Here is a 27,816-nt window from a genome sequence, read left to right as displayed (position 1 = left end):
CTAGCCGGAAAATCCCCCGCGTTTGGGCGTCTCCCCGCTGGCCAGAGATGCTAGCGACTGTCCTGGGGGGGCAGAGGAGCCGGTGGAGCTGGGCTGGAGCCGGCGTCACCGCGGCTGCTGTTAAAGTCCGACCCCGTTTCCTCCCGGGTTGGGGGTTCGGCGGGGGAGGGGTGATGGCATCAGGGGCCCTCTCTCCGGCCGCTCTGCTCAGGACATCTCCACGGAGCAGGGTCCGGATGGCCCGGAGGGCCCAGGAGATGGGGGGTGGCAGCCACGACAGTGAAGCTAATTTCCCCCCCCCCATCTCTTTGAGGACCCAAGTCCAGAGAAAGGGCCCATGAACCTCGTGGCAGGCGGCACCTGGGGGGAGTCGGGGCTGATCAGATCTGAATTGATGGTGATGCCGGGCTGGGCATGGGGCAGGCTGAGCTGCTGGAAAAGCAGGAGCTAGCAGGGCCGCCCCGGGGGGGCAAGTGGGGCAATTTGCCCCAGGCCCCGGGCCCCACAGGGGCCCCCATGCGAATATAGTATTCTATAGTATTGCAACTTTTTTATGGAAGGGGCCCCCAAAATTGCTTTGCCCCAGGCCCCCTGAATCCTCTGGGCGGCCCTGGGATCTAGACACGGGTTGGTGGGTGAAAATCTCCAGGTCTAGGGAGGGGAGGGGGAAATCGAGGAGAGCAGATGCCCTGAGTGCCGGCCCCGAGGGAAAGGGCTCCGGAGGAGTGTGGAGAAGGACCCCGATGGAGAGGAAACAGCCCAGGTTTGGGATGGGACAAAGGTTGGCTGGTGGTTGTAGGTCTCTGGGCTGGACCCTGGAGTGGCAGGCAGGCTGCAGTTCCCCTGCCAGCCACGGGGGCATTGGCACAGAGCGGGCAGAGGAGCCGGAGCCTGCCTGGACCAGTCACCCAGTGGAGTTTGATACCCCAGATGGGGAGGACCAGAGAGGCCAAACCCCAGAGATGGGGTACCCTGCGTGATGCAAAGGGAGCAGCCGGGCTCTAGGCAGCGAGTGTAAGACACCCAGGGTGAGAGACGGAAGGAGGGGGCATCGGACAGGATATGAGCTAATCCCCAGACGTAGCTGCAAGGAGGCACCCTGCTGGTGAGTATAACACACCTAAGCCCCTTCGTTCTCAATTTAAACTGATTTTTACGGCAAAAATCCCGGGATTTACAAAAATTCGGTTTATTCCAATTTTCACCCTTCTTTTGTATCATTCAACTATATAAAAAGTAGCTTGTTTTATTAGGAAAATACAGTACACATTGCCTGAGAGATCTGTCCTATGCTAAGACATTAGTCTGTGTGGATGTGCAGAGCTGCCGGTTGAAGTGAGGCTATGGCTTACCTGATACACTCAATAACCAAACAGGTGCGCACACAAGCTCTGAAGCGCGTTCGCATCTGAACATACCGATGAATCTCACACGCCCACCACGGACACATTTCAAGCTGCTAGCAGAGAACAGGTTAAAGATCTGACGCACTAAAATAGGAAGAAAACGACAATCTGTCTCAGAACACGTTTCAGTACACGAGGCATCCAAGTTATAGGCTAACAGTTCTAACTGTACACCAGTAAACTGTTTATTCAAATTAAAAGTTTTATTGGGGGTGCATGCCCTGGTCTCAGCTTCCCCCCCTCCCATGGACACACGCCCTGGCTGTCTCCGATACTCACCGAGGAAGAGGAGAGAACAGATGCCCCTCACCCAGCTCCACCAAGCCCCAAATAAGGAACTCAGCTGGTGGCTCCAGCTACAGGAAGCCAATGATGGCTCGTCTCTTCCTGCATCCATCACACCATGTCTCTAATCTGCAGGCGAAATCTAATGCGGTCAAAGTAAGCAGATGTCTTTGCAAACCTCAGGAAACCTGGGGACCGCCAGCCTGGCCAATCATCATGCAGCTTGCAGCTTGTCCATGTCTCTGTGGGGAGGGGGGACAAGCCACCCTCAATGTACTCTGCAGCCTTGGGTAAGGGCCACTGGGCTGGGAGCCAGGAGACCAAAAGGTCTGGTCTTCAATCTTCTACTGACCACGATTTCCATAAAAATGCCACCCCCTTTTCGACCCCTGGGTTCAAGTGGCTGATGACACATGTATGTAAAATTAGTATGTGATCATGCACTGAAAGGATGGCGTTGTAATGCATGTCTACAAGGGGGCACTGGAGGGTTTGACTCTGCAGCCTTCTCTCTCAGTCTGGGAGGGAGTTTGGGTGCAGGAGGGGGCTCTGGGCTGGGGCAGAGGGTTGGGGTGTGGGAGAGGGTATTGGGTGCTGGCTCTGGGAGGGAGCTGAGGGCTGGGGCAGGAGATGGGGGATGAAGGGTGTGAGCTCTGGGAGGGAGTTTGGATGCAGGAGGGAGCTCCAGGCTGGGGCAGAGGGTTCAGGTGCGAGAGGGGATGAGGGATGTGGGCTCTGGCTTGGCAGCACTTACTTCGAGTGGCTCCTGATTGGCGGCATAGCAGGGCTAAGGCAGGCTCACTGCCTGCTCTGGTCTCTGTGGCCCCTGGTGCTGAAGCACTGGAATGGGTTACCTAGGGAGGTGGTGGAATCTCCTTCCTTAGAGGTTTTTAAGGTCAGGCTTGACAAAGCCCTGGCTGGGGTGATTTAGTTGGAGATTGGTCCTGCTTTGAGCAGGGGGTTGGACTAGATACCTCCTGAGGTCCCTTCCAACCCTGATATTCTATGATTCTATGACCTTAAAAACCTCTAAGGAAGGAGATTCCACCACCTCCCTAGGTAACCCATGTGACAGGTTGGATCACAGAAACCCCCTTGGGACTTGCCAACTGATGTACCAAGACTACTTCTGCCCCAACTTTCCCTGCCTGCTCGGGACTCCAGCACGCTGTCTTGCTGAGCCAGACACGCCCATCTGCTCCCACACAGACCCAGGGTCTGAACCACATGCCCCAAAGCTGCAGACTAAACTGAAAGCAGCTTACAGAAGTGTTCCTGTCTTTAACACTCAGATGCCCAACTCCCAATGAGGTCTAAAACCCAAATAAATCCATTTTACCCTGTATAAGCTTTATACAGGGTAAACTCATAAATTGTTCGCCCTCTATAACACTGATAGAAAGATATGCACAGCTGTTTGCCCCCTCCCCCAGGTATTAATACATTGTCTGGGTTAATTAATAAGTAAAAAGTGATTTTATTAAATACAGAAGGTAGGATTTAAGTGGTTTCGAGTAGTGACAGACAAAACAAAGTGAATTACCAAGTAAAATAAAATAAAACATGCAAGTCTATGTCTAATACAGTAATAAAACTGAATACAGATAAAATCTCACCAGTTCCAATAAGCTTCCTTTTACAGATTAGTCTCCTGCTAGTCTGGATCCAGCAATCACTCACACCCCCTGTAGTTACTGTTCCAGTTTCTTTCAGGTATCTTTGGGGGTCGAGAGGCTCTCTCTTTAGCCAGCTGAAGACCAAATGGGGGGTCTTCCAGGGGTTTAAATAGACTTTCTCTTGCGGGTGGAGACCCCCTCCTCTCTCCTATGGAAAGTCCAGCTCCAAGATGGAGTTTTAGAGTCACATGGGAAAGTCACATGTCCAAGCATGACTCAGTTTTTACCAGCCAAGCCACATTCCTGGGAAAGCTCAGATGTGGATTGGCATCTTCAAGTTCATTGTTGGCTTAAGTGGTTTTTGATCGGGCACTTAATTTGCACTTTTCTCAAGAAGCTGACCAAATACTCTACTAGGCTAGTGAAAATCAAGCCAGCACACAGCCAATATTCATAACCTCGAATACAAAAAATGATACATGCATACAAATAGGATGAATACATTGAGTAGATCACAGCCTTTACATAGATATGTTACATGGCATATGTAGCCCAAAACATATTCCAGTTATGTCACATATACATTCATAAGCATATTCCATAAAGCCATATGGGGGGCACCATCACAACCCATTCCAGTGGTTCACCACCCTCCTAGTGAAAACGTTTTTCCTAATAGCCAACCTAAACCTCCCCCACTGCAACGTGAGACCATTACTCCTTGTTCTGTCATCAGGTACCACTGAGAACAGTCTAGATCCATCCTCTTTGGAACCCCCTTTCAGGTAGTTGAAAGCAGCTATCAAATCCCCCCTCATTCTTCTCTCCTGCAGACTAAATAATCCCAGTTCCGTCAGCCTCTCCTCATAAGTCATGTGCTCCAGCCCCCTAATCATTTTTGTTGCCCTCCGCTGGATTCCTTCATTGGGCCAGGCTTGGGCCCCCACTTTTTGCCAGAGTGACTCCCGTGGATCCCCTGCTCCAGACCCCTGGCCGAGACGTCACCCTCTTGGGAGCGATGTGTCCGGCAGGGACTGGGCAGAGAAGTGGCACAGCCTTTGCCAATCTAGCCGGTGTTTATCAGTCACCAGGATCCAGGACTGAAGGGGGCTTGGGGTGGGTCTGGGACAGGGACACGTAACTGAGAGCCCCAGGCTGGCAATGTCTCATCCCCGGGGGACACTGGGGCAAAGGTTTAGTTTGCCGCTGTTTGGTACCTGAAGGTCTGCTTTCCAGGTGAGGGGAAACTGAGGCAGGGCTCACCCATGGCTCCATGCCTGGCCACAGGGGTCTGTGCTGGCACGGCCTGCACTATGACCGAGCGGCTTCTCTCCAGCGCCTGGCTGGCCATGGGGGCTCGGCACACAGGGATCGGGCCCCAAGCGGGGTTAATGCGGGGCAGGTTGTAGGTGCTGGGAAGGGTAAGAGCACAGGAAGGACCAGCCTGGACCACAGCTGGGGCCGGGCTCCCTGGCACTGCCCTGTCCTTCGGGGGCTGTGACATACCAAAGTACAATCCAGACTAATCAGCAGCTGTGTCACCCCTACCCTGCACCCTTGGGTGCCTTGCAATGCCTTGCTGAAATAGCTTCCACACAGGCCACTCACAAACAGCCTCCAGCGTGCAAGCCACCCCAGGAGTGTCTGTGTGTAACTGCAACCTGCCAGCTGCACCCTGGCTCTCACCAGCCCTGGTTATACTGCAGGGTGACCCCGACACACCCCCAGTCCCATATTTCCCTCAGAAATCTGTGTCCTGTGCTGCCCAGCCCTCTCCTGGACAGCGCAAGTTACATTCAGTCCATTGTTCCTTTCAGAGAATAACATGCAAACAACTCGTCACCCCAAATGGAGTTTCCCAAACACTTTAATTTAAATACACCGGATCAGCTAAAACAATACAACAAGTTTATTAACTACGAAGAGAGAGATGTACAAGTCAGACATGGATACAAGAAAACTTAAGATAAGACATTTACTAATCCCTAACATAACAAACTATATCCGGTTCAAGCAAAGTTTCTCCCCACATGCGTTCGGCAGTCTTACTGACCCAAACCCCTGTCAGGATCCCTCTCCCAAAGTCCAACGAATGCTTCCTTTGTTGCTTCCGGTGCCGTGAATGTAATGGGCAGGGAGACAGAGCTGGGTGCCTTGGGGTGTTTTTCCCTCCTTTTTATAGTTTCTGTTCCCCTCATGAAAAACATTTGCAGCTGCACACTAGGAGATGAAAAATCTGTGTGGAAGGATGTTTCCTGGTGTTTTTTTCCCCACCTGTTTGACCTGACTTTGTCTTCCCTTCTTGCTTGATGATTCTGTTTACTGCTTAAGTGCAAATTAAGCAGCGCACACATTCCATTGCTTAGGACAGACTTGTTTGCCGACTGTCTGCCTGGGACTCTGGGGTTTATGTTAATAACACCATACAGGTCTAACTTCACATACCATGTTGTCACACATATTTTACCAGGACAGTAATGACCGACAACTTATGAATTTTCAAAGGAGTCCTTACAAGCCAAACTTTTACAAAGATTGTTAGAGTAGCGTGTCGGGTGTGAATGACAGACTTTATACAAGCTTGTGTTGTCCAGAAGAGAGCCGGGCCGTACAAGACGCACATTTCTGGGGAAAGTCTGGGGCTGGGAGTTTACTGGTGTCGCTCTGCAGTGTAATCCAGGAGTGGCTGGCAGCACTCACACAATATAACTGGGAGTGACTGACCTGCTGGAGGCTGGTGTGAGCAGACCGGGAGTGGTAACTACCACAGCGCAGGAATGCAAAAGGCACCTGGGATGTTGTAGGATTGACTATGACCATTTATTCATTGATATTACCACTGCTATACAATTGCAGCAAATCTTGTACTGAGTATGTCATGGGAGGTGTCACTGGAGAAGTGACACTCTATCAAGGCGTAGGGAGCATGAGGGGCTGCAATCTGGGGTGGGGTGGAGGGTGACACTGCCTGCAGAGGGGTGATCTCAGGGGAGCTGGCACCTCTGGGGAGGAAAGAGACAAACACACGGACAGAGACATGAGGCCAAGGGCTGCTCTAAAGCTTTATTGGTGTCGATCACACAGCACAAAATGACCAAAACTGGGTTTGTCAGGCACAGAGTTAGACAAACCTGACTCCCAGCATGGGCCCTGGTGTCTGCCCTGCTACAACCAGGATGGGTTGGTTGTTGATTGATTGCATCGCAGCTTACAATCTCCTCCCACCTTGGCATCCGCCCCCAAGGGCTGCTTTCGGGGCTGGCGTGGCTGGGTTTTTCACTGCTGTTAGGCAGAGGTTCTTGTTGACGTCCTTCTCCTCGCAGCTCTGGCAGCCCTGGTCATCGCGCTGGTACATGGCCACATTACAGAGCGTTTGCCATGAGTTCCATACAAGCTGCTTCCCCTGATTTCTGTCCTGACCGAAAACCTCCTGGAAGGCCAAGGCGCAGCGGTCTTCATCTATGGCGCCGAAGATCCCGTCCATGAGTTGCTGGATGCAGTGGTCGTCCTTCAAGCTGAGGAAGGTGCCCAGGCAGGGGGCAAAATAAGTGAAGAAGACAAAGCAGCGGTTCCAGCCACATTGGTTGTTCAGAAACCACCCGGTGTAGCGGTTCCTTCCAAACTATTCTTCCAAGGCGCGGGTCTCCTGGCACTTGGTCTGGCCCCGGGCCTTGTCCAGGAGGCGGGAGACGGGACTCACCCCATTCTAGTCCAGGCAAAGCATCAGCCACTCGGAGTGCAGGGAGTGTTGGCCATTTTTGTCGGGTTTGGCGGCGACAGTGTGATTCCCCCCATACAGAAAGTCCGTCTCCAGCTTGGATTTCATCACCTGGAGCTCGGCCACGGGCAGGTGCCTCTCCAGATCATTCGGGCTGGTACCTTTGCACACGGACTGCGGCAAGGAGATGGCCACCGTGTACTGATCATAGGGGGCGGGAGTGGTGACAGGGCGATACCTGGGGGAGGGGGGGAGGGGGGAGTGGGAGCCCAGGGGAAATCAAACACTGAGCACAGGGTTAATGAGCATGAACTGTGCAAACACCTGCACAGTCCACAAACATTCATCCTCCCCCTGCACCCCCAGAATCACCCCTCCCAGCTCCAGACCCCATCTCTCCCCTGCATCCCCAGAATCACCCCTCCCAGCTCCAGACCCCATCTCTCCCCTGCACCCCCAGAATCAACCCTCCCAGTTCTGGACCCCATTTCCCCCCAGCACCCCCAGAATCACCAGTTCTAAGGCAGTCGCTCTAGGTAACCCTGTGATACCAGCAGACACAAGGGGTCCCTTTGTGGCTAGGGGAGTGGGGCAGGCCCAAAACACACACGCAGCCCAGGCCGGTCACTCACTGGTGGACGTGATCCACGATGGCTTTGAGCGCGACCAGGTTGATGCTCCCGGCGGTCTCTGGCCTGAAGCAGAGGAGAAGGGGCAGCAACAGGAGTCCAGCCCTGGGCATCTGTCCTCGCACCTGCACAGGACCCCACAGCGTCAGCGCTCCCAAGCCCTGGGCACTAACTCAGAGCCCCCCGACCCACATCCCCTAGCCCCTGGAGCTTGATGGGGTGGGGGGTAGGTGAGTGGCAGAGGGGACCCACATGAGGCAGGGGGCAGATGGGCAGAGGAGTCACCCCTGGGGCTCCATGGGCCAGGAGGTGGGGGGTAAGGGGGACTCACCAGGTTTTCCATGGGGCAGGAGTTCGGGGTACCATCCCTCACTGACAGAGGCTCACATCAGATCTCCAGTGAGATCGGTTTGCCATGGTCTGTGCCAGCACTGTGCAATGAAATGGGACATTGGGCACGTCCCAGTGGGTGCCAATCAGCCCCGAGCCATTGGAGTCAATTTGGCAGGTCCCAGCGGGTGCCAATCGGCCCTGATGTCAATGGAGCTTCTCCAGCTGGGAATCCTCATTCCAAGCTCACCCTGGGCTGGGGAGAGGTTCTAGGTGGTACCTTAGAACACACGCAGGGATGGGGGTTCTAGACTGGAGTTCAACACTCGCCCAGGGATGGGACAGAGGTTCTAGGCTGACGACAGGTGCATAAGAACGTAAGAATGGCCATACTGGGTCAGACCAAAGGTCCATCCAGCCCAGTATCCTGTCTGCCGACAGTGGCCAATGCCAGGTACCCCAGAGAGAGTGAACCTAACAGGTAATGATCAAGTGATCCCTCTCCTGCCATCCATCTGCACCCTCTGACAAACAGAGGCTAGGGACCCCATTCCTTACCCATCCTGGCTAATAGCCATTAATGGACTTAACCTCCATGAATGTATCTAGTTCTCTTTTAAATCCTGTTGTAGTCCTAGCCTTCAAAACCTCCTCAGACAAGGGGTTCCACAGGTTGACTGTGTGTTGTATGAAGAAGAACTTCCTTTTATTTGTTTTAAACCTGCTGCCCATTAATTTCATTTGGTGGCCCCTAGTTCTTATATTATGGGAAAAAGTAAATAACTTTTCCTTATTCACTTTCTCCAGACCACTCATGATTTTATATACCTCTAGCATATCCCCCCTTAGTCTCACTTTTCCAAGTTGAAAAGTCCTAGCCTCTTTAATCTCTCCTCATATGGGACCCGTTCCAACCCCCTAATCATTTTAGTTGCCCTTCTCTGAAGCTTTTCTAATGCCAGGGTGGGTGGGGTTCAAGATTGGAGGCCTTCACACACTCGGGGGCAGGGTTCTAGAGCCAAGGCTGACACACACTCAGGAGAGGCGGGGTTCTGCATTGGGGGCTATCACACACTCAGGAGGGGCGGGGTTCTAGATCAGAGGCTGACATACACTCAGGAGGAGCGGGGTTCTAGATCGGAGGCTGTCACACACTTGGAGGGGTGGGGCTCTAGATCGGAGGCTGTCACACGCTCAGGAGGGGTGGGGTGCTAGACTGGAGGCTGTCACACACCCAGGATGGGCGGGGTTCTAGGTCGGAGACTGTTGCATGCTCAGGAGGGGTGGGGTTCTAAATTGGAGGCTGTCACACACTCAGTGGGGGCGGAGTTCTAGATTGGAGGCTGTCACACACTTGGGGGTGGGTTTCTAGATTGGAGGCGGTCACACACTCAGGAGGAGTGGGGTTCTAGATAAGAGGCTGACAAAGACTCAGGAGGGGACACCATAGTGTGGGTGGGTGGGTGAGCTGTCAAGGTGGAGGGCCCTTTCTTTTTGCACACATGTGATTTTGCTGAGTCCCCCTCACCCCACACGATTAACACCAATAAAGTGTCAGATCATCCTGGGGCCTCGCATCCGTGCATCTGGCGCCCTCGTCTCTGTCCATGTGTCTCGGCTTTCCAGGGCGCACAGGGCCTCCCAGTCTCCCTGCCAGTGCCCTCTTCATCAGGCCAGGCCAGGCCTGGGCCTCCTTCTTTTTGCCAGGGTGACCCACGTGACTCCCTTACCCCAGACAGGGCCCTCTGGCTCCATCTGCCCAGTTCTCTCTGGGCCCCCGCACAGGCCCAGGAACAGACGTCACCCCCTTAGGATCCAGGCACCCCACCCCCACCAAGCTGCCAACGGCCCCGGCCCAATTTCCCCCGCTGCCACAACCACAGCTTGAGAAATCAACGGCCCTTGCAGCCGTAGTGGTGGCACAAGAGCCGGGGGGGCGGCAGCCTCCAGCCCCTTGTGGTCTTGTCCCTGGCAGGGTGTGGGGAACAGGCGGAGGCCTCCCTCCCACACCCCTCACCCTTCCTCTGGGGGAAAAGGCACCTCCCTGCCCCCGGACTCAGCCCTGTGACCCCTGGGGAATCAGGCCGGGATCCGGGTTAGAACAAGGAGCAGGGTGGAAGTGTGGGGGGGTCCCCAGCGGGGCAGAAGAGCAGGACGAGGGTGGAGCGGGTGTCTCTGGCAGGTGCAGGGGAGCAGGGGGCGATGAGAGAGTGTCCGACGCACGGTAGCAAGAAGCTCAAGACTGGCAGAAAGATCCTTGTCGGGGAACAATCCTTGTCCCGCTGGTCACAGATGACTCCCAGTGAGTGGCAACGTCAGGTTTCCCTGTGAGCCAAAATTCCAGCCCTCACTCAGTGGCCGAGCCTCACCCACCAGCCATGTCGGGCTTTGGCCTGCTGGTTCTGGCAACCGAGACTCACTGCATCCCATCTGCCTCCTTCGGTCGATCCCTCAGGCAAGTTCCATGCCCCACATACAGGTTCAGGGAGCTGAAGACACCCGCAACAGAGCTCAACCAGGAACCGGTGTCTTGCCCAAACTTCAGCCTCTCTGGAGTGTGCCCCGTTGCATCATGCCAAATGCTGTTATGGACAAGGACCCACATTTCCTCCACGGAGGCTCCGGGGTTCCCAGAATGTTGAGCAGCGTGCGGGTGACTGGTTCTGACGCTGAGGGCTGGCGGGCGGCTTTTTGAGCCCCAGGGTCATTGGGGCCGAGTGAGTGGAGCTGTCAAATGATTTTCCAGAAAGTTTCTTCGCTCTCGGCGGTCCACGGCTTCCTGAAAGCTGCGCCCGCATGGAAGTTCTACTCCGCAGTGGGTTCCCCTGCTTCTTATTTTCGGGGGGTGGGGGTATGCCTTAGGGAGCTCCGTGACCATATGCAAGACGTGGAGAAAATTCCTTATGAACCTGCGGTGACATCTGCAGAATCCCAGAAACAATGGTGATTCCTGGAGGGTTGTGAGCCTCAGCCGGATGGTGACGCCTTCCTGTTCCCTGGTCCGCAGCTACACCGTCTGCAGGAACTGATTCCCGCGCAGGGCCGGCTTTAGAAAGAGCGGGGCCCGATTCCTGCGGGCGGGGCTTGCCGGCAAGCCCCGCCCCCAGGAATCAGGCTGCGCTCCGGCCGGAGCTCCGGCTGCGGTCGTGGGGCTTGGGGCCGGGCCGGAGCCGCTGGGGCCGGGGCCGGTGTGCTCGGCCAGAACCGAGGCCCGCGCCCCGGGGCCCAAGCCGGGCTGGAGCCGCTGGGGCCGGGGCCAGAGCCGCCGGGGCCAGGGGTGCTCGGCCAGCGCTGCTCGGCCAGGGCCGGGGCCCTGGGGCCCAAGCCGAGCCAGGCCGGAGCTGCTGGGGCCAGGGCCGGCACACTCGGCCGGAACCAAGGCCCGCGCCCTGGGGCCCGAGCCGGGCCGGAGCCGCTGGGGCCGGGGCCGGGGGTGCTCGGCCAGCGCTGCTCGGCCAGGGCCGGCGCCCCGGGGCCCGAGCTGAGCCGGAGCCGCTGGGGCCGGCGCGCTCTGCCGGAACCGGGGCCGGCGCCCCGGGGCCCGAGCCAGGCCGGAGCCGCCAGGGCCGGGGCTCGGGCCGGGGCTGGAGCCGCCGGGGCCGGGGGTACTCGGCCGGCGCTGCTCAGCCAGGGCCGGGGCCCCGGGGCCCGAGCCGAGCTGGGCCGGAGGGGACGTGACTGGAGCCGCTGGGGCCGGGGGTGCTCGGCCGGCACGCTCAGCCGGAACCGGGGCTGGCGCGCTCGGCTGGAACCGGTGCCAGTGCCCTGGGGCCAGAGCTGCTTGACCGGCCCGGGGCCGGTGGGAGCTACTCGGCTAGGGCTGGACTGGGCCGCACCGCGCCTCCCCGGAGCCCTCCTCCTCGCGTTCCCCTCCGCCCCAGCTTACCTGCTGCTGCCCGCCTGCCCCTGCTTGTTTTCAGGCTTCCCCCGAACATCTGATTCGTGGGAAGCAGGGGAGGGGGAGGAGCAGGGGAGCGGAGCATTCAGGGGAGGCGAGAAGGGGGAAGTGAGCTGGGGGAGGGGTGGACAGCTGCGGGTCCCTTTTAGGTGCGGGGCCCAATTCAGCCGAATCGGCTGAATCGGCCTAAAGCCAGCCCTGGTCCCGCGTACCCTACGGACATCTGGCAGAGAAGGCGCTTGTCTAGGGATAACTTCAGGCCAGCCTCACCCACGCCTGGCTGCAAGGGGGCACTCTGGGATGGCCTACGCTATGACCGAGCCCCTTCTCTCCAGTGCCCGACAGGTTCGGCAGGCAGCCACTGTTGTTCTAACGCAGGGTTAATGGGGGCGGGTTGTAGGTGCTGAGAGGGGTAAAAGCACAGGAAAGACCAGCCTGGATCGCAGCTGGGGCCAGGCTCCCAGACCCCTCCCGTTCTTTGGGGGCTCTGGTGCTGCCCAGCGAGCAACGGCCTCATAGCGAGAGGGCTGAAAGCACAGCTGGGGCGTGTTTGGGGTCACACAGCCATCAGGAGAGACCACCGATCTGCGTGCCCCTTCTGCACCCAAGTGGTTCCCCTGGGGACTATGGGGCAGGGCAGGTCATGTCACTCGGGGACAGAGCTGGGGCCTGTCCCTGTGGGGCGCTTGCACTAGCAAAGTGGTTCATGGCCCAGCCTGGCTGGGCAAGGTCCCTCCACCCTCCACCATGCCAGACACAGGCATCTCTGCTGACCGTGTTCCCCCCACTGTTGCAACTGCAGCTTGGGAAATAAACGGCCCCTTGTGGTGGTGACGGTGGTGCAAGAAGTGTGCGGCTGGGAGGCCTCGCTCCTGAGTCTCACACCTACCAGTCACCTCAGCCCTGGCTGGGCCTCCCCCATGCACACAACTGCGGCTTGAGAAATAAACGGCCCTTGCGGCCTTGGTGGCAGAAGAGCTGCAGGGCCCCCGGCCTCAGCCCCCGAGGGAGCAGCCGCTGGCAGCCTCATCTCCGGCAGGGAGCAGGCCAGGGCCTCCCTCCCGAGCCCCTCGGCCTTTCTGTGGGGGAAGGGACTGCTCTGCCGGTGGCTAGGGCTGGATTAACCTTTTGTTGGCCTGGCACCAAACCTGTTTGTGAGCCCCCATGGGGAACATGTGTAAAAGCCAGGAGATGGGCACAGCCTTGGACCCCACCCCGACTGCACCCCTGCCCCCGGGGACCCCCATCCCAACTGCACCCCCTGTCCTGGGAACCCCACCCCAACTGCACCCTCTGCCCCCGGGGACCTCCACCCTGACTACACCCCGTACCCCTGGAGACTTCCATTCCAACTGCACCCCCTGCCCCAGGGACCTCCAGTCTGACTGCACCCCCTGCCCTTGGACTTCTGCCTCAAGTGCACCTCCTTCCCCAGCACCCCCACCCCAATTTCACCCCCCCCGCCTGAAGACCCCCCCTCACCCTCCCGGAGGCTCCCCTGACTGTGCCCCCTGCCCCAGGAACTCTATCCCCACGCAGACTCTGACCCCTGCCTGGGACACCCACCTCAACTGCAGCTGCTTCCCCAGGACCCCCCAACCTGACTGCGCCCCCCCCCCGGACCCTCATCCCCAACATGGCCTCTCCCTCAGGTGTCATCCACCGGGCTCAGGGAGCAGCTCCCCCAATCCGGATCCATAACCCTCTCCCCTGCCCTAGCGCTGCAGGGTTTGATCACCTCCCTTTGCATCAGTGGAGGGGGAACTGGGTCTTGCGACAAAGACGGGGAGCAGCGGCTTGTGTGGCTGGAGCAGCCACTGCTGGTGGTGCCCAAACAGCAGCTGGTGCAGCTAGTCCCATGGACGGATGGAGCAGTGGCCAGTGGGGCTGCCCCTGGGTCCCCCGAAGCAGCAGTCCCAGGGGCCCCCCAGGTAAGGTTTAGTCAGGGGTATTTATAATAAAGGCAATAGATAGGTCATGGACCATGAATTTTCCCATAACCTGTGCATGACTTTTACTAAAAGCACTGCGACAAAATGGCTGATGTTGGTATGGTGGGCCTGTGACGTTATTGACATAATCTGGGACCATATAGAACATGGTTGCAACCAAAGTCCTGTAGTGGCACCAAATCTTGTATAAAGGGGGTCAAATGAGGTGTCTAAGACGAGGTTATGGTTTACTGGTTATGATTATGTTGTCTATATGTGTGTATCAATTTTGTAGTTGAAGTTATGAATATTATGTACTGTCAGTATTTCAAACTTATGCTATGTTTCTGGGAAACATCCCAGACAAGTTGGTGTTAGCTCTGCCTAGCCTGCTTGATGGCCCATTAAGGACCATCAGCTATACAATCGACCCATTGAGAGAAGGCAGATATGCCTTGTAACTCAGCAAAGTATGCAGGGACTGGCCCATGTGACTCCAGACTCCATTTTGCTGTAATTTTCCACAGTAAGGACAAAGAGGTGTTCTTACACCTGGAAAAGACTATAAAAGGCTGATGCCTCATCTCCATCTTGTCTTCAATCCTGCTTCTTACCTCTGGAGGGACTTCGCTACAAACTGAAGCTCTGAACAAAGGACTGAATGACCCATCCCAGCTGTGGATGTACTCCAGAGACTTGATTTTAAACCTGTAGTTTATTCTATCACTGCTACAAGCCTGTGTCACAGAGTGGGGGGGGACACAAGGCCCTGCACCCCCAGCTTCCTGCGATTCACCATGACTCTCAGCCAGCCAGTAAAGCAGAAGGTTTATTTAGAAGACAGGAATACAGTCCAAGACAGGTCTTGCAGGCACAGACAACAGGATCCCCCCCAGTCAGGTCCATCTTGGGGTCCCAGGGCACCACAGCCCCCTTGGGAGGTCAGAGCCATGTCTGCCTCCCAGCCATTCCACCAGCCAGCTCCTGAAACTCTCCCTTCAGTGACCCCTCCCACCGCCTTTGTTCAGTTTCCCGGGCAAAGGTGTCACCTGGCCTCTAACCCCTTCCTGAGTTCTCATGTTACATGCTCAGGTATCTTCCCTCAAGGCCAGTCTCCCATCCCCCAATGCAGACTGTCCTAGCCAACCTCCCCTGCCTTCCCAGCCAACACTCCCCACTCAGCATTCAAAGACCACATTAAGAACAGTCCCAGTTCGTCACAGCCTGAACCAAGAACTTTGCCATTACTGTATGTAATTGATTCCATTTAACCAATTCTAAGTCTCATCTATATCTTTTTCCTTTTATGAATAAACCTTTAGATTTTAGATTCTAAAGGATTGGCAACAGCGTGATTTGTGGGTAAGATCTGATTTGTATATTGACCTGGGTCTGGGGCTTGGTCCTATAGGATCAGAAGAACCTTTTTTCTTTTCTGGGGTATTTGTTTTCATAACCATTTGTCCCCATAATGAGAGGCACTGGTGGTGATATTGGGAAACTGGAGAGTAATTGTTTGTGTGACTTGTGGTTAGCCAGTGGGGTGAGACCAAAGTCCTCTTTGTCTGGCTTGTTTAGTTTGCCTTAGAGGTGGAAAAACCCCAGCCTTGGGCTGTAACTGCTCTGTTTAAGCAATTTGTCCTGAATTGGCACTCTCAGTTGGGTCCCGCCAGAACCGCATCGTTACAGGGTCCCGCGCTTTTCTTGCAGTGGGCTAGGGCATCATTCCTTGTCCCTGCTCTTGGGGCACCGAGGGCCCCGCTAGTGGCCCAGGAAGGTGGTAGAGAAGGGAAACAGGGAAGGGATCTGGGTCTGAGCCCCAGCCCCTCTCAACCCCTGCAGGTTTCTAACCCTCTTCCCCCTGATTAGGGTGACCCTCAGTCCTTGACGCTGGGGGAGGGAGTCTCCCTGCTCTGCTGGGACAGGGTCTCCCTCCTCCAATTCTCTGGTCTTTCAAATCTCAGCAACACACCTCGAAATTCCAGTCCTGTCTCCTTCCTCACTCCCCCTGTCTGCCTGAAGCAGGGAGCAAGGGGGGGTTATTAGGTTCCTGACAAGGCCTAAATTTGCTACAGACACTTCAATTCACCTACAGGGAACCATGCCTTAATTAGGCTGTTGAGTGACATTAGGTTCCTGACTGGGTTTTACTTGGCTACAGCTGCTTCAATTAGCCTGTAGTAGCCTTCCCTAGTCTACAGGGAACCACCCTTAAATAGACTATAACTCCCCTCTAGCACTCTCCCACTACTCTCTGGCCCTGCTGTATCACACATCTCCCTCTCCCGCCCCGCCCCCTGGGTTGGGCTACTTGGGACGAGAGACAGTGTTGTCGTGACAGGCCATCCCCATTGCCGTGTTGGCTTCCGGCTCTATGTTGGATTCAGAAGTGGAAAGGTTCTAGGGATAGAAGCCATCTAGTCACTCGTGCATTCCTCTCCTTGTTTGTGTGCATCCATTGGAGTGGGGCGTGGTCCGTCACAGGGGTGAACCGCTGCCCAAGCAGGTAGTGCCATAGCGTCTCCATGGCCCATTTAACCGCTAGGCACTCCTTTTCTCCTACGGCGTACCGTTGCTCCCTGGGCAGGAGCTTCTGGCTGAGGTAAAGGATTGGGTGCTCCTCATCCTCCACCATTTGTGAAAGGACCGCCCCAAGTCCTACCTCCGAGATGTCTGTTTGTAGAATGAATTTCTCCTTGAAATCTGAGGCTGTGAGCACTGGATGACTGCAAAGGGCCGTCCTTAGGTCTGTGAAAGCTTCATCCACCGCCTTGGTCCACTTAACTATCTCTCGCCCCCGAGCTCTTATCAGGTCCATCAGAGGCACTGCCCTCGTGGCGAAGTGAGGGATGAACCGGCGATAGTACCACCCACTATCCCTAAAAACTCTCTGACTTGCTTCTTGCGGATCGGGATGGGCCATTCCTGTATTGCCTCCACTTTGTTCCATTGGGGTTTCATCAGGCCCCTTTCGACTACATACCCGAGGTATCTGGCCTTGGCTAGCCCTATTGCACATTTGGAAGGTGCTCAACCCTGGAGGACCTTCTCTCCCCAATGCGGATGGATTTATGGCCCAGGACAGGCAGACCGAACAGACTTCCTGGCACCCCACCCCACCTCCAGGAAACATGCAAAGCAGGGCACGTCCTGGCAGCCCCACCACAGACGTGTCTGACAACGACTCCAGGTTGTGCCTGTCAACGTGGCACATGCCTGCGAGAGCTGGGAAGGGGCCTCTGACTTCCGGCAATGGGCCAGGCCCCAGGCTGACGTTACCTGATCAGCAGTGAGTACAGAACTGGGATTTTGCCCCCCTTTATGCCACCGAGCTTCCCCTACAGTGAACCCAAGTTCTGCCCGTGTTCAGGACATGCAGCTTCCCTGCCGCTGCCTCGATCTCCCCAACACGGCCTTCTGGCTTGTGGGGGTGTTTGGACCCCCCAGAGCAGAACTCCCCCAGGAATAGGGGTCTGTCTCTGCCCCATGGCCCCACTCAGAAGCTCCCTGCCCCTGGCTAGGCCGGTCTCACATGCAGACACCCTCGTTCCAGAGGGGATGGGCCAGCACCTGAGCCTCCTTCCAGAGCCACGGCCCGTGCATGCCGGCTGGCTGGCTCTCCCCACACTAGCCCTTGCTGAGATGCCAAGTGCCCCTGGCAGGGCAGCATCTGGGATTGGCCCCTGGCCGGCTGCTCAGACACGGTCAAACTCCCTTCCAACACACAACACGTCCTGGGGTCAGGATGCTTGGCCCAGGCCTGGCCCAGGCGGTGACAGAGAGAACCAGTTCACCCCCTTCCTCTCCATTCTCCATGCCTGGGCCCGTCTCTCCAGCTGGCCGCTGCCCAGAACCGCTGGGTTTTGGGGTTTTTTTTGAATTACTCTGCAAAGCCCTTGCAAGTTCCCCAGGCATTCACTGGACAAGAGCCAATTCTCGGCTGTCTCTGGACTGGACCCACAAGCAGATGCCGTTCCAGAGTGCAGGCTGAGCTGGGTGCCCTGGATTTACCGCCTGTGCCATCGCCCTGCTCTGCAAACATCCCCTTGCCAGTGCCAAGCTTTGGGCCTCCGCCCTTGTGGGGGGCAGAGTGGGGGGCACCAGGCAGTAAAACCCCTCTGGCTTGTGGGGACCAGTTCCACAGCCGGATAGAGCTCTCCAGAACTCAGACTGGCCGGAGGTTAAACAGTAACTGAACGGAGTGAAGTCGATTAACGGCTGGTGCCAGCCTGTGTCAGCAGAGACCTGGCTTCTCGCCCTGCAACCCCACAGCCCCAGGTGAGCGCCCCCCTCCCTTAGCCTGGCAGCGAGTGGCAGACGCGCGCCCCCTCTTGGCCACTCACCAGAATGCTGTGAGGGGACCCAGCCACTGGATCTGGGACTCTGAACAGAGCCCAGACCCAGGTTCTGTCTTGGGGTCCCCGGGCACACTCTTGGGGTGCAGACCCTCTGCCTAGCACCTGCCCTGACGGCTTAGACACATGGCGCCCTGCCCAGCCCTTGCAACCGGGGCTGACCCCTCAGAATCTCCTGTAGCTTAATCACCCCTCTGGCAGAGCTCCACCAAAAGGTGGGAGCCCGCGAAGGGCCCGCTTTATCGTCCCCCCCTGGGAGGTGCAGCACAGACACACAGACACTATGCACAGAGTAGACACAGATCTACTCACCCCTCCCTATTCAACCCCTGCCTCAGTTTCCTTCCTGCTCTGGACTGGAGACATCTGGAACCACCAGGCTTCTGTTGCCATTCATGGCTTGTGATCTGAAACATGGGGCCGGGCCTGGGGGTGGGGGAGGTGCCCTGTCACTGTGAGCAGAAAATTCTCACCTAAAACCCTTGTTGGAAACAGAAAACCAGGAAAGTCTTTTCTTCTGGAAGTGGGGCTGGGGAATAACCTGGGCTGGGGGAAGGGGGGGATGAGACAGGGGAGAGTAGGAGGGGGATGTGTCTGGTGACAGGGGATGTCTGACCACAGTGATCGATTACTTGGGCAGCTGGGCCAAGCACTCATCACACAACTGTCACTGCCGGGATGTTTATAGGCATTAGCATGGGTCCCTTTACATGAGCTGAGAGTCACGCCTCCCAGTCAGGGCTGCCCGATGCCAGGTGTCTGGTTTTCCACCAGAACACTTGGTCAAACAGGGACCCTGGTGGCTCCGTTAAAAGTCCGGTTGCTGGTGCAGGCAGGCTCCTTACCCGGCTCCGTGCAGTTCCCGGAAGCAGCTGACATGTCCCTGCAGGGTGCGGACTCTAGGCACAGGGGTGGCCATGGAGGCTCTGCACGCTGCCCCTGCCCCAAGCGCTGGCTCCACAGCTCCCATTGGCCAGGAACTATGACCACTGGATCTGTGGACAGGAGCAGCACGTGGAGCCCCATGGTTGTGCCACCACCTAGGAGCTGGAGGAAGATGTCGCAACTTCCTGGGAGCCGCCTGAGGTCAGTGCCACCCAAAGCCCGCTTCCCGAACCCTCTCCCGCACCCCAACCTCCAGCCCGGAGCCCCCTCCCACACTACAAACCCCTCATTACTGCCCCCACCCCAGAGCCCAAACCCCCAGGCCAGAGCCCGTACGCCCTCTCACACCCCAACCCACTGCCCCCACCCCAGAGCCCGCTCCCCAACCCCCACTCCCACACCCTAAGCCCCTACCCCAGCCTGGATAAAATGAACGAGTGAGCAAGAGTGGGAGAGAGCGAGTGAGGGGGATGGAATGAGTGGGGGAGGAGCTTGGAGATGGGGCAGGGAAGGGGGTGGGTCAAGGGTGTTCAGTTTTCTGCTATTAGAAAGTTGGCAATGCTACAGTTGCTGTGCAGACACTTACCTGTCACGTCAGTCACGTGTGGGCATTGGCTCTGTGCACACACTGGTGGGTTGTCATTTCCGTGGCTTCCTTCAGATTTGTGCTGGTTGTTAACTCCCTTATAAGCCTCACAAATGTTATAGATCCAAATTTAGAGAGGGGAAACTGGGGCACCCAGACAGGAGGGGACCTGCCAAAGACAGTGGCAGAACTAAGGCTAGAACCCAGGTGTCCTAGCACCCAGACCCAAGTGTCACCCCCAGGATCATTTTTCCCACCCTCCGCAGTGGAAGGGCCGGTGTCTGGTCCGTGCCCTGAACAAGTTCAAAAAGCAAAATGTAACCAGGGGCTGGACTCTGCCTGGATTAGGTGCAGCAGCTGTGACACCAGAGCTAGGGTTGTGTGCAACACGTTTGTGTTTGGACAGTGGCAAGGATGGTTGAATATCTCGTGTTGTTGAGTGAGTTCTAATAAAACAAACCCTGGGTTGTACTGTTTGGCCCATGATGGACTCTGTGTGTGTGTGTGTGTGTGAGAGAGAGAGAGAGAGACATTTGCAGATATCCTAGTTCACAGACCAGATGTATGGTCTCCAAGGATACCATTTTTAGGTACTTGTGTGGGGTTTTTTTTTAATACTTTTTGTGCCTCAGTTTGAAGCTGCCAAATGTCCAAGCCCCAGGTCTCTAAGGTGACAGAAGCCCCTCTGATCTGCTGCTGCCCCACCCTGTCTGTCAGACTGACCAATCCAAGGTGGAGGCTGAGATTTCTAACTACTAAGCCACACTCACACAAAGCTGCAGGGAGAAGCCAGGATTCCTGGGTGCCAACATGCTACTGCTGACAAGTGAATGCTTGGGTAACTCACTGAGACAGCACTGCTCACGTCCTTCTCCGGCTGGGTCAGTTACGGTGTGAATCCCTGACACACACACGTCAGGTGTTTGTCGCATGCTTTGCCTGTGGAAGCCCCGGCGTGGGTCTGTGATCGGCCTCCTGCCCCACACACAGACTTGTGGAGTCTGTGACAAGGCTCGGCCTGGGAGCCTGGCGTTGCTGGTCCAGACCCTAGCATTGGCCACGGTGGCAGCCAGCCCTGGCAGGTGTCCCTCGTCAGCCTGCTCCTGGCAGTGAGGTTTGGTTCATGCAGGAGGGCAGGGGGAGAGCCCGGGCAGATCGGCTGGTACCACACAGACCCAGCTGCTCCTGGCCACAGCCAATTTCCCTGAGCGCTTTGGGAGGTGAGTGATTGTGCAATACGACCCCAAACTGCCCGGCTAACACAGCCCCTGAGCAGTGACCTCTCTGCTTATATCTCCGTTACAGCAGCCTGTCCCACAGCCGCACACGGCATGCACTGGTACCATCCTCGTGCCTGAACCCAGAAGAGGTCACTGCTGGTTCTGCCTTCCCTGCAGGTTCGGTGGAGCTGGGGATGGATTGTTCTTGGGTGTCTGTCCAGGAAGGCCGTGAAAGGAGAGTTTGGGGCAGCATTGTGGGCAATGGGAAGGAGGGGAGGGATGCACAAGTCTTTCCCTGTCACTTCCCTGTAATTTTCCATTAAATAGAATTCGTTCTGATTGCTACAATCCCTTCCCTGCGCATTGCCCAGATTTTAAAGATTTATCGGGTTTCTCTTGTGTTTGATTCGAGCCACCTTCACGGAACAGAAACCTGTTTCTTCTCCTCTGAATTGTCTTATGAAGCTCGGGCTTTAGCGACAGGCACCTGACCCTAGCCGTGGCCTTTGTCACACACCTGTCCACGTCAGCGGATCCCGGCCTGGCTAACAAGCCGGTGAAACTGGCTCAAGGAGAGAAGCTGAAGAAACGAACAGGCATGTACGACTCACCAAGCCTGGGCAGGCCCAGGTTTCTGTCTAACTGTCTCTCCTGCCCCCTGTTCCCATCCCCCATCCCCAGCGCAGCACCTCAGAGCCTCCAGCCACTGACTGGAACCTCGTCCCGTCAGTCTGGGGAGCTGCAGGTCCCCGTGGAGTGATGGGGCACCTACACGTCCCACTGCAGGTGGACGTGCGCCCAGCGCTAGAGCCAGAGCGCTTTGCCCAGCAGTTCTCGTGGTGTGGACCAATCTCATGGACCCACCCAGAGCACACAGGGCAGATCTGCCCCAACCCCCTCTCAGCCCCCGCTGAGCTCCCCCTCCACCTCCCTTCTGATCCAGCCAGTGCGGGGCTGTCAGGAAACATGCAAACGGGGGTCTGCCCATTGTGTTTGTCATGTGTCTACCTTCACATCACCAGCAGATGGCAGCACATGGCCAGGTTCATCCATAGCCGTGCTGGGTGTCTGGCAAAGGCTGCCCTGCCTCACTCCCAAGGGGGTGACTCTGTGCCTGGGGTCTGGGCTCAGGCAAAAAGTGGGGGCCAGGCCTGGCCCAAGGAAGGGGGCACTGCCAGGGAGACTGGGGGGCCTCCCACACTGTGTAAAGTCCAGATGCACGGACAGAGAGGAGGGAGACAGACACAGGGACAGAGACACGAGACCCCAGGAGGCTCCGACAGTTTATTGGTATTAATCATTCAAAATCACAGGCCTTGAGAGAAGAAATGTCCCACCCCCTGCATCCCCCAAATCTTCTGATGGTGCCCCATGCCCTACCCTCCCCCCTCCCCCAACGGTGCCCCCTGGCCCGCCATCCCCCCAACCCTCCAGCGGCACCCTCAACCCCGCCGTCCCCCACGCCCTCCACGTCCCCCGCGGCGCCCGCCGCCCCGCCGTCCCCCACGGCGCCCGCCGCCCCGCCGTCCCCCACGGCGCCCGCCGCCCCGCCGTCCCCCACGGCGTCCCCCACCCCACCGTCCCCCACGCCTCCCATACCCTCCACCCCACCGTCCCCTATGCCTCCCATACCCTCCACCCCACCGTCCCCCATGCCTCCGACGGAACTCAATATCCGGCCATCCCCCCAATGTTACAATGTCACCCCCTGCCTCGCTGTCCTCCCAGCCCTCCAGTGGTGCCCCCTGCCCCACCATCTCCCCAGCCCTCTGAAGGTGCTCCCTGCTCTCCCCTACATCCTCTGCTCTCCTCTCTGCCCCCTGCTCTCCCTCCTGCCCTCTGCCAGGTAGGTGCAGCGGCTGCCTCATAGCTCGCATCTCGTCCAGGCAGGCGTTGGTGTCGGTGTTGGGGTCGTTCCCACTGCAGTCCCTGCAGCCCTTGGTGTCACAACGCAGCAGGGGCACGTCGGGCAGCTGGTGCCAGGCCTCCAGCAGGCTTTGGGGATCCAGGTCCCGGTCCTGGCGGTAGATCTGCCGGAAGACGAAGGCCTTGTAGTTGTGGTCGATGGGGCGGAAGGTGTCACTCACCATCTGTAGGATGTTGTGGGGCCTCTTCACCAGCAGGCACGTCCCCGCGCAGGGCGAGCGGACGGTGAAGAAGATCAGGCAGCTTCTCTCGTTGTAGGGCCGGGCTAGGAGCTTCTGCACGGGGCTGTTCTGGTCGCCCTGGAGCAGGCGCCACTCGGCGTGTTCCCCTCCCCTGCCCAGGTGCTTCATCCAGGCAGCCACAATGGGCCCTTCGTCTGGGTCATACAGGCTGCCCTCTGGGTTAATGGCCGCCTGCATGTCCTGCAGTTTGTTCCTGCGCAGCATCTGTTCCAGACCAGATGGGTTCTCGCAGCTGGCTTTCTCCAGGCTGACGGCGAAGGCGTATTCAACAGCCAACCCATCCCTAAGGGAAGGCAAAGCAAAGGGCAGTGAGGGGACGCGGGGCTCTGAACAGCTCTGCCCCCAGCCCTGAGCGGCAAACTTGGGCTGGGTCACACATGGCGCCGTCACTGGCCGGTTCTAGGCTCTCAGGGCTCCAGCCTGGGTCAGGGGATGTTTGCTCCCTGGGAGAATGAAATAAACTTGGAGGGCGGTTTTAAAAAGAAACTGCCACAGGTTTCATCAGGAATCATTAGCCCGGTGTGAGCTCAGGTCTGTCAGCGCCACAGGGCTGAGTGTTATCGCTTGAGCTCCAGGAGCAAGCCGGAGCTTTTACACGGAGCCACCCCAAGAGAGGGACGTGACACACAGTTGGCCCCGGGACACACAGCGATTTGCTGGAGAGCTGAAGAATACTGGAGATCGGGGCTCCTCATTTCTCCCCCCAGCTCTGGGAGGGGACTGTGACTGTGGTTAAAGGGAGGATAACAGTGGCACATATATGTAGCACATTCAGTGTGAAAGGCTTTGTGTCTGATACGTTAGAGAGCTGGGTTCTCATCCCACCTCTGCCTGAAGTGGCCTTGTGCAGCCGAATTGGGGAGGGTTCGGGGCTCATAACTGACTGAGGACAGGGCACTAATCTGTAAGGTCTGAGGCCTTTCTCAGCAATAAGCAGCGGCAGCCAGGAAACAGAGAATCACATTCCCTCTAAATTATAAAAAACAATGCAACATCGGGTTGTTAAGGAGGCGCTTCTGTCCTAACAGTCCCCACCATCACCAGGTCTTAAGATCTTTAATCAAAACTTTGTTTGACAGCATTCAGCAGTCTGGCAAGAAACCATTTATCAGCAGTTGTCATTGTTCAATCTGTACGTCTATCGTTTTGCCTTTATAGTCCCCCACTTCTCTACTGTTTATCTAGATGGACTCTGTCTGGTTCTTTGATTGTTTCTGTCAGTTGCATGACTAATTGTGCAAGATTTAAATCAACGAAGGTGGCTGGTTACGATTGGGTAAAGAATTGTTTTGTAATGGAGTAGGATGGGTGAAAAACACGATGTTGCAGTATTTCAGTTTACAATGATTGGGTCAGGTACAGCTGAGCAGGACTCAAGTTTCACTATAGAAACTGGGGTCCAAAAGGAAATTCGTTGGACGCTAACTCCAGGGCACAGCCCAAGGTCAGAGCTGCCAGACCTCAGCACCCCGCCAGCCCTTAATGCAGCAGCTGGAGCCCCAGATGACCTGACACTGGCTGGCCCCCAGGAAAAGTCCATCTGCCTTATTGGGAGCGGTGAGCATTGTCTGCTTCCCCTGTGTGTTCTGTTTGGGTAACTGTTTGTAAATAGAGGTTAAGGATATGACTGTACAAGGCTCTTTCACTGGTAAAAGGCCCCACAAACCTGCAGAAAATTACGCCCTGAGCCCTAGGAAGTGGGAAAGCGCGCGAGTACCTAAATGAACCGGGTTACGCCTTGAGCCCACAGAAGGGTAAAGGTGGGTGGAGTGTGCAGGTAACAAATCAGTAACAAGGGCTGTGATGTGCGCTAGACAGCAGACATGGGAGCAGAGCTCCTGATTCCCAGACCAGTGCACCTTCGCCTTAGCTACAATCTACTGGGAGGGAATCTTGCTCTGGGTGGACACAGCATGGGCTTGGGGGAACACAGGTGTCACCTGTGGGGGCAGGGTGAGCCCTGAGACCTTCATCCTCTAAGCTGAGCCCCCCCTCCCTCTGCAGCCCCCAGCCTCTGCAGCAGGGGGTGTGAATGAAGCTGGGTTCATGGTGGTTTGTCCTATTATAGGACCTGAGCGTGATCATGAATATTCATGCTAATGCTCAGCCTCCCATGCCCAAATCTAACCTCCTCACCCTCATAATACTTGGGGGGGGGGGCGGGGGGGCACATATCCTACAGGCCAGTTCTTTTAAGAGTCCTGGGTGCAAGGTATTATTTATTCCAGTAAGCACATGACTATCGCTGGGCAAATTTTTTCTGACAGAACAGTTTTCTTTAGGGAAAGGCTGATTCTACAAAATCTGAACGTTCCAAGGGAATACATCAATTTTGTGTAATTTTCTGATGAAAAATTATCAGAACAATTTGTTTGGATTGAAACATTTGGTTATGACTTTATTTGTTTTACTTTTGTTATGTTATATTGCTGTTTATAATATACAGTGAAAACATCTGGACTTTCATATTATATTATATTATATTATATTATATTATATTATATTATATTATATTATAAAGCAGGAAACTCAAGTTGCTAAAGCTGAAATGGAAATATTTTAATCTTACTGAAATGAAATATTCAGATATGGTCCAACTGAAATCTGTTTTTAATTTTTCCAAAACAAAATTTGGAATTCCCATTCCGTGGAAGTTTTCAAATTTTAGTTCTAATTCAGACTGAAAAGAAAATAGAAATTTCAGAATTTCCGAGGCAATTGGAATTCCAGTTTCCAACCAGTTTTCAACAATAGTAATGAGACCCACCCCCTACCCCCGTGCACCCCTAGAATTACCCCTCTCCCAGCTCCAGGATCCATCTCCCCCTGCACCCCAGAATCACCCCTCCCAGCTCCAAGCCCCAGCTCCCCCTGCACCCCAGAATCACCCCTCCCAGCTCTGAGCCCCAGCTCCCCCTGCACCCCAGAAACACCCCTCCCAGCTCTGAGCCCCAACTCCCCCTGCACCCCCAGAATCACCCCTCCCAGCTCTGCCATGCACTGAGCCACCTGTGCCATAGAAAATCACAGAGGGCAAATGTGAAGCACCTTCCCCCCTTTTTTCCTTCATTTACCACCCAGGGAGGGCAGAGGGGTCCCAGCCAGATGGGAAATGCCCCACTGGGGTCTCACTCACTTGTTCACATGATCCCCAATCTCTCTGAGCGCGGCCGGGTTGATGCTCCTGGTGGTCTCTGGCCCGAAGCAGAGGAGAAGGGGCAGCAGCAGGAGTCCAGCCCTGGGCATCCGTCCCGGCACCTGCACAGGACCCCGCAGCATCAGTGCCCCCGAACCTGAGCACAAACCCAGAGCCCCCCAACCCACATCCCCTAGCCCCTGATGCGCCACCGACAGGAGGGGGGCAGAAGATAACCCCCTGGAGATTGATGGGGTGGGGTGTGAATGGCAGACAGGTCTTCCATGAGGCTCTATGGGCCAGGAGTGGGGGGAAGGGGGACTCACCTGGGATTCCATAGGGCAGAAGGAGGCGGTGGGGATTTACCAGGGTTGCCATGGGGTAAGAGGTTGGGGGGACGTCTCACCAGGGTTGCCATGGGGCACGAGGTGAGGGGCAGCGGGGACTCACCAGGGTTTCCATGGGGCAGAACAAGGTGGGGGACTCACCATGGTTTCCATGGGGCAGGAGCAGGAGGTGCCGTCTCTCACTGACAGATGCTCTCACCAGATCCCCAGTGATGGGCTCTCAGCTCCCAGCCCCTCTTCTTATAGCTCCATTCCCCCCCACCCCCCACATGCTGCAGAGGGGTGGTGCCCACTCCTGCTCTCCCCGTGACTAGCCCGGGGCAGGGGAGGTGGCACTAGGTGGGACTTAGCTACTTCATTCAATATTGCCTTGAAAGGAAACTCCAGGGGGCTGAGCCAGGAGGGGTGGGGTAGACAGGGGAACGGGATGGGAGGTGACAAGGGGCAGGGCAGACATGGTGGAGGATGGTAGGTAGCAAGGGCACTGGGGCAGATGGGGCAGGAGATGGGAAGTGATGAGGGCCAGGGGAGATGGAGCTGAGGGATGGGGTATAGTGAGGGCCAGGGCACATAGCAGTAGGGGATGGGCGGTGGTGAAGGCCGGCCAGGGCAGACTCCAGGCTGGAGCGTTGGCCCCGTCCATGTGGGGTTGGTTTGTCTCATGCTGGTGGTGACAGGGTGAAGTTCCTGATTCTCTTCCTCATGAGCAAGGCCTGGAGCCTCACATCTCTGTCCCTGTCCCTGGCGCTGTGACCCTCTGTGCTCCAAAGCAGTTCCCTGGCACCCCCATATTTACCATGGTGATATAATTCTGCTATGTTGTGTACACAGTGTGTTTTGTGAGGTATCATTCAAAAAGGCTTGATCTGTTGAACATTAATGTCCTGGTGGATTGTATGTGCTGTCATTGTATGGGCAGTTACGAAGTTGTGGTTGGTGTGTGTCACTGGAAGATGTTGTGAGGTTGGAAACATCCACAACCAGTCTTTCAGGTACAACAGTGAAGAAGCCAGACAGTGCTGATGGCCCATTAAGGGGAATGCACACTCCCAAGGACTGAAGGCTTCTCAGAGGAAGCCCATAGACGATGGACATGGCTTGACTCATGTCATAACAAAAGATCTTTCCAGCAAGCTGGAAGAGCCTATAAAGGATGGGAAGTGACTTTTGGCCTCTCGCCCCCCACAACTCAACACCTGGGAGCACGTCTGGAGAACCAAGACTGTGGACAGGGGAGGTGGTTCCAGGCTGCAAAGGGGAATCCCAGCCTATGTAGTGAGGAACTCGACCATCTATCGGGGGTAGC

At 56.4% G+C, this 27,816-nt stretch overlaps 1 protein-coding gene across 1 annotated transcript; it reads right to left on the bottom strand.

Annotated features, from left to right (window-relative positions):
• Window positions 1-26,740, bottom strand: LOC128826330 (uncharacterized). The gene is made up of 9 exons (XM_054009579.1): window positions 26,652-26,740; window positions 26,164-26,285; window positions 22,504-23,310; window positions 7,658-7,720; window positions 7,105-7,263; window positions 6,520-6,822; window positions 4,571-4,719; window positions 1,419-1,490; window positions 1-62 (listed from the first exon to the last, which is right to left on the bottom strand). The coding sequence occupies exons 1-9, from the start codon at window positions 26,661-26,663 to the stop codon at window positions 1-3; spliced, it is 1,749 nt and encodes a 582-aa protein (XP_053865554.1). The 5' UTR covers window positions 26,664-26,740.
• Between the last annotated feature and the right edge of the window lie 1,076 nt (window positions 26,741-27,816).

This window comes from Malaclemys terrapin, chromosome 20, assembly GCF_027887155.1.
Source record: "Malaclemys terrapin pileata isolate rMalTer1 chromosome 20, rMalTer1.hap1, whole genome shotgun sequence".
NCBI classification, from domain to species: domain Eukaryota; kingdom Metazoa; phylum Chordata; order Testudines; family Emydidae; genus Malaclemys; species Malaclemys terrapin.
This window is presented reverse-complemented; position numbering and strand designations above follow the sequence as displayed.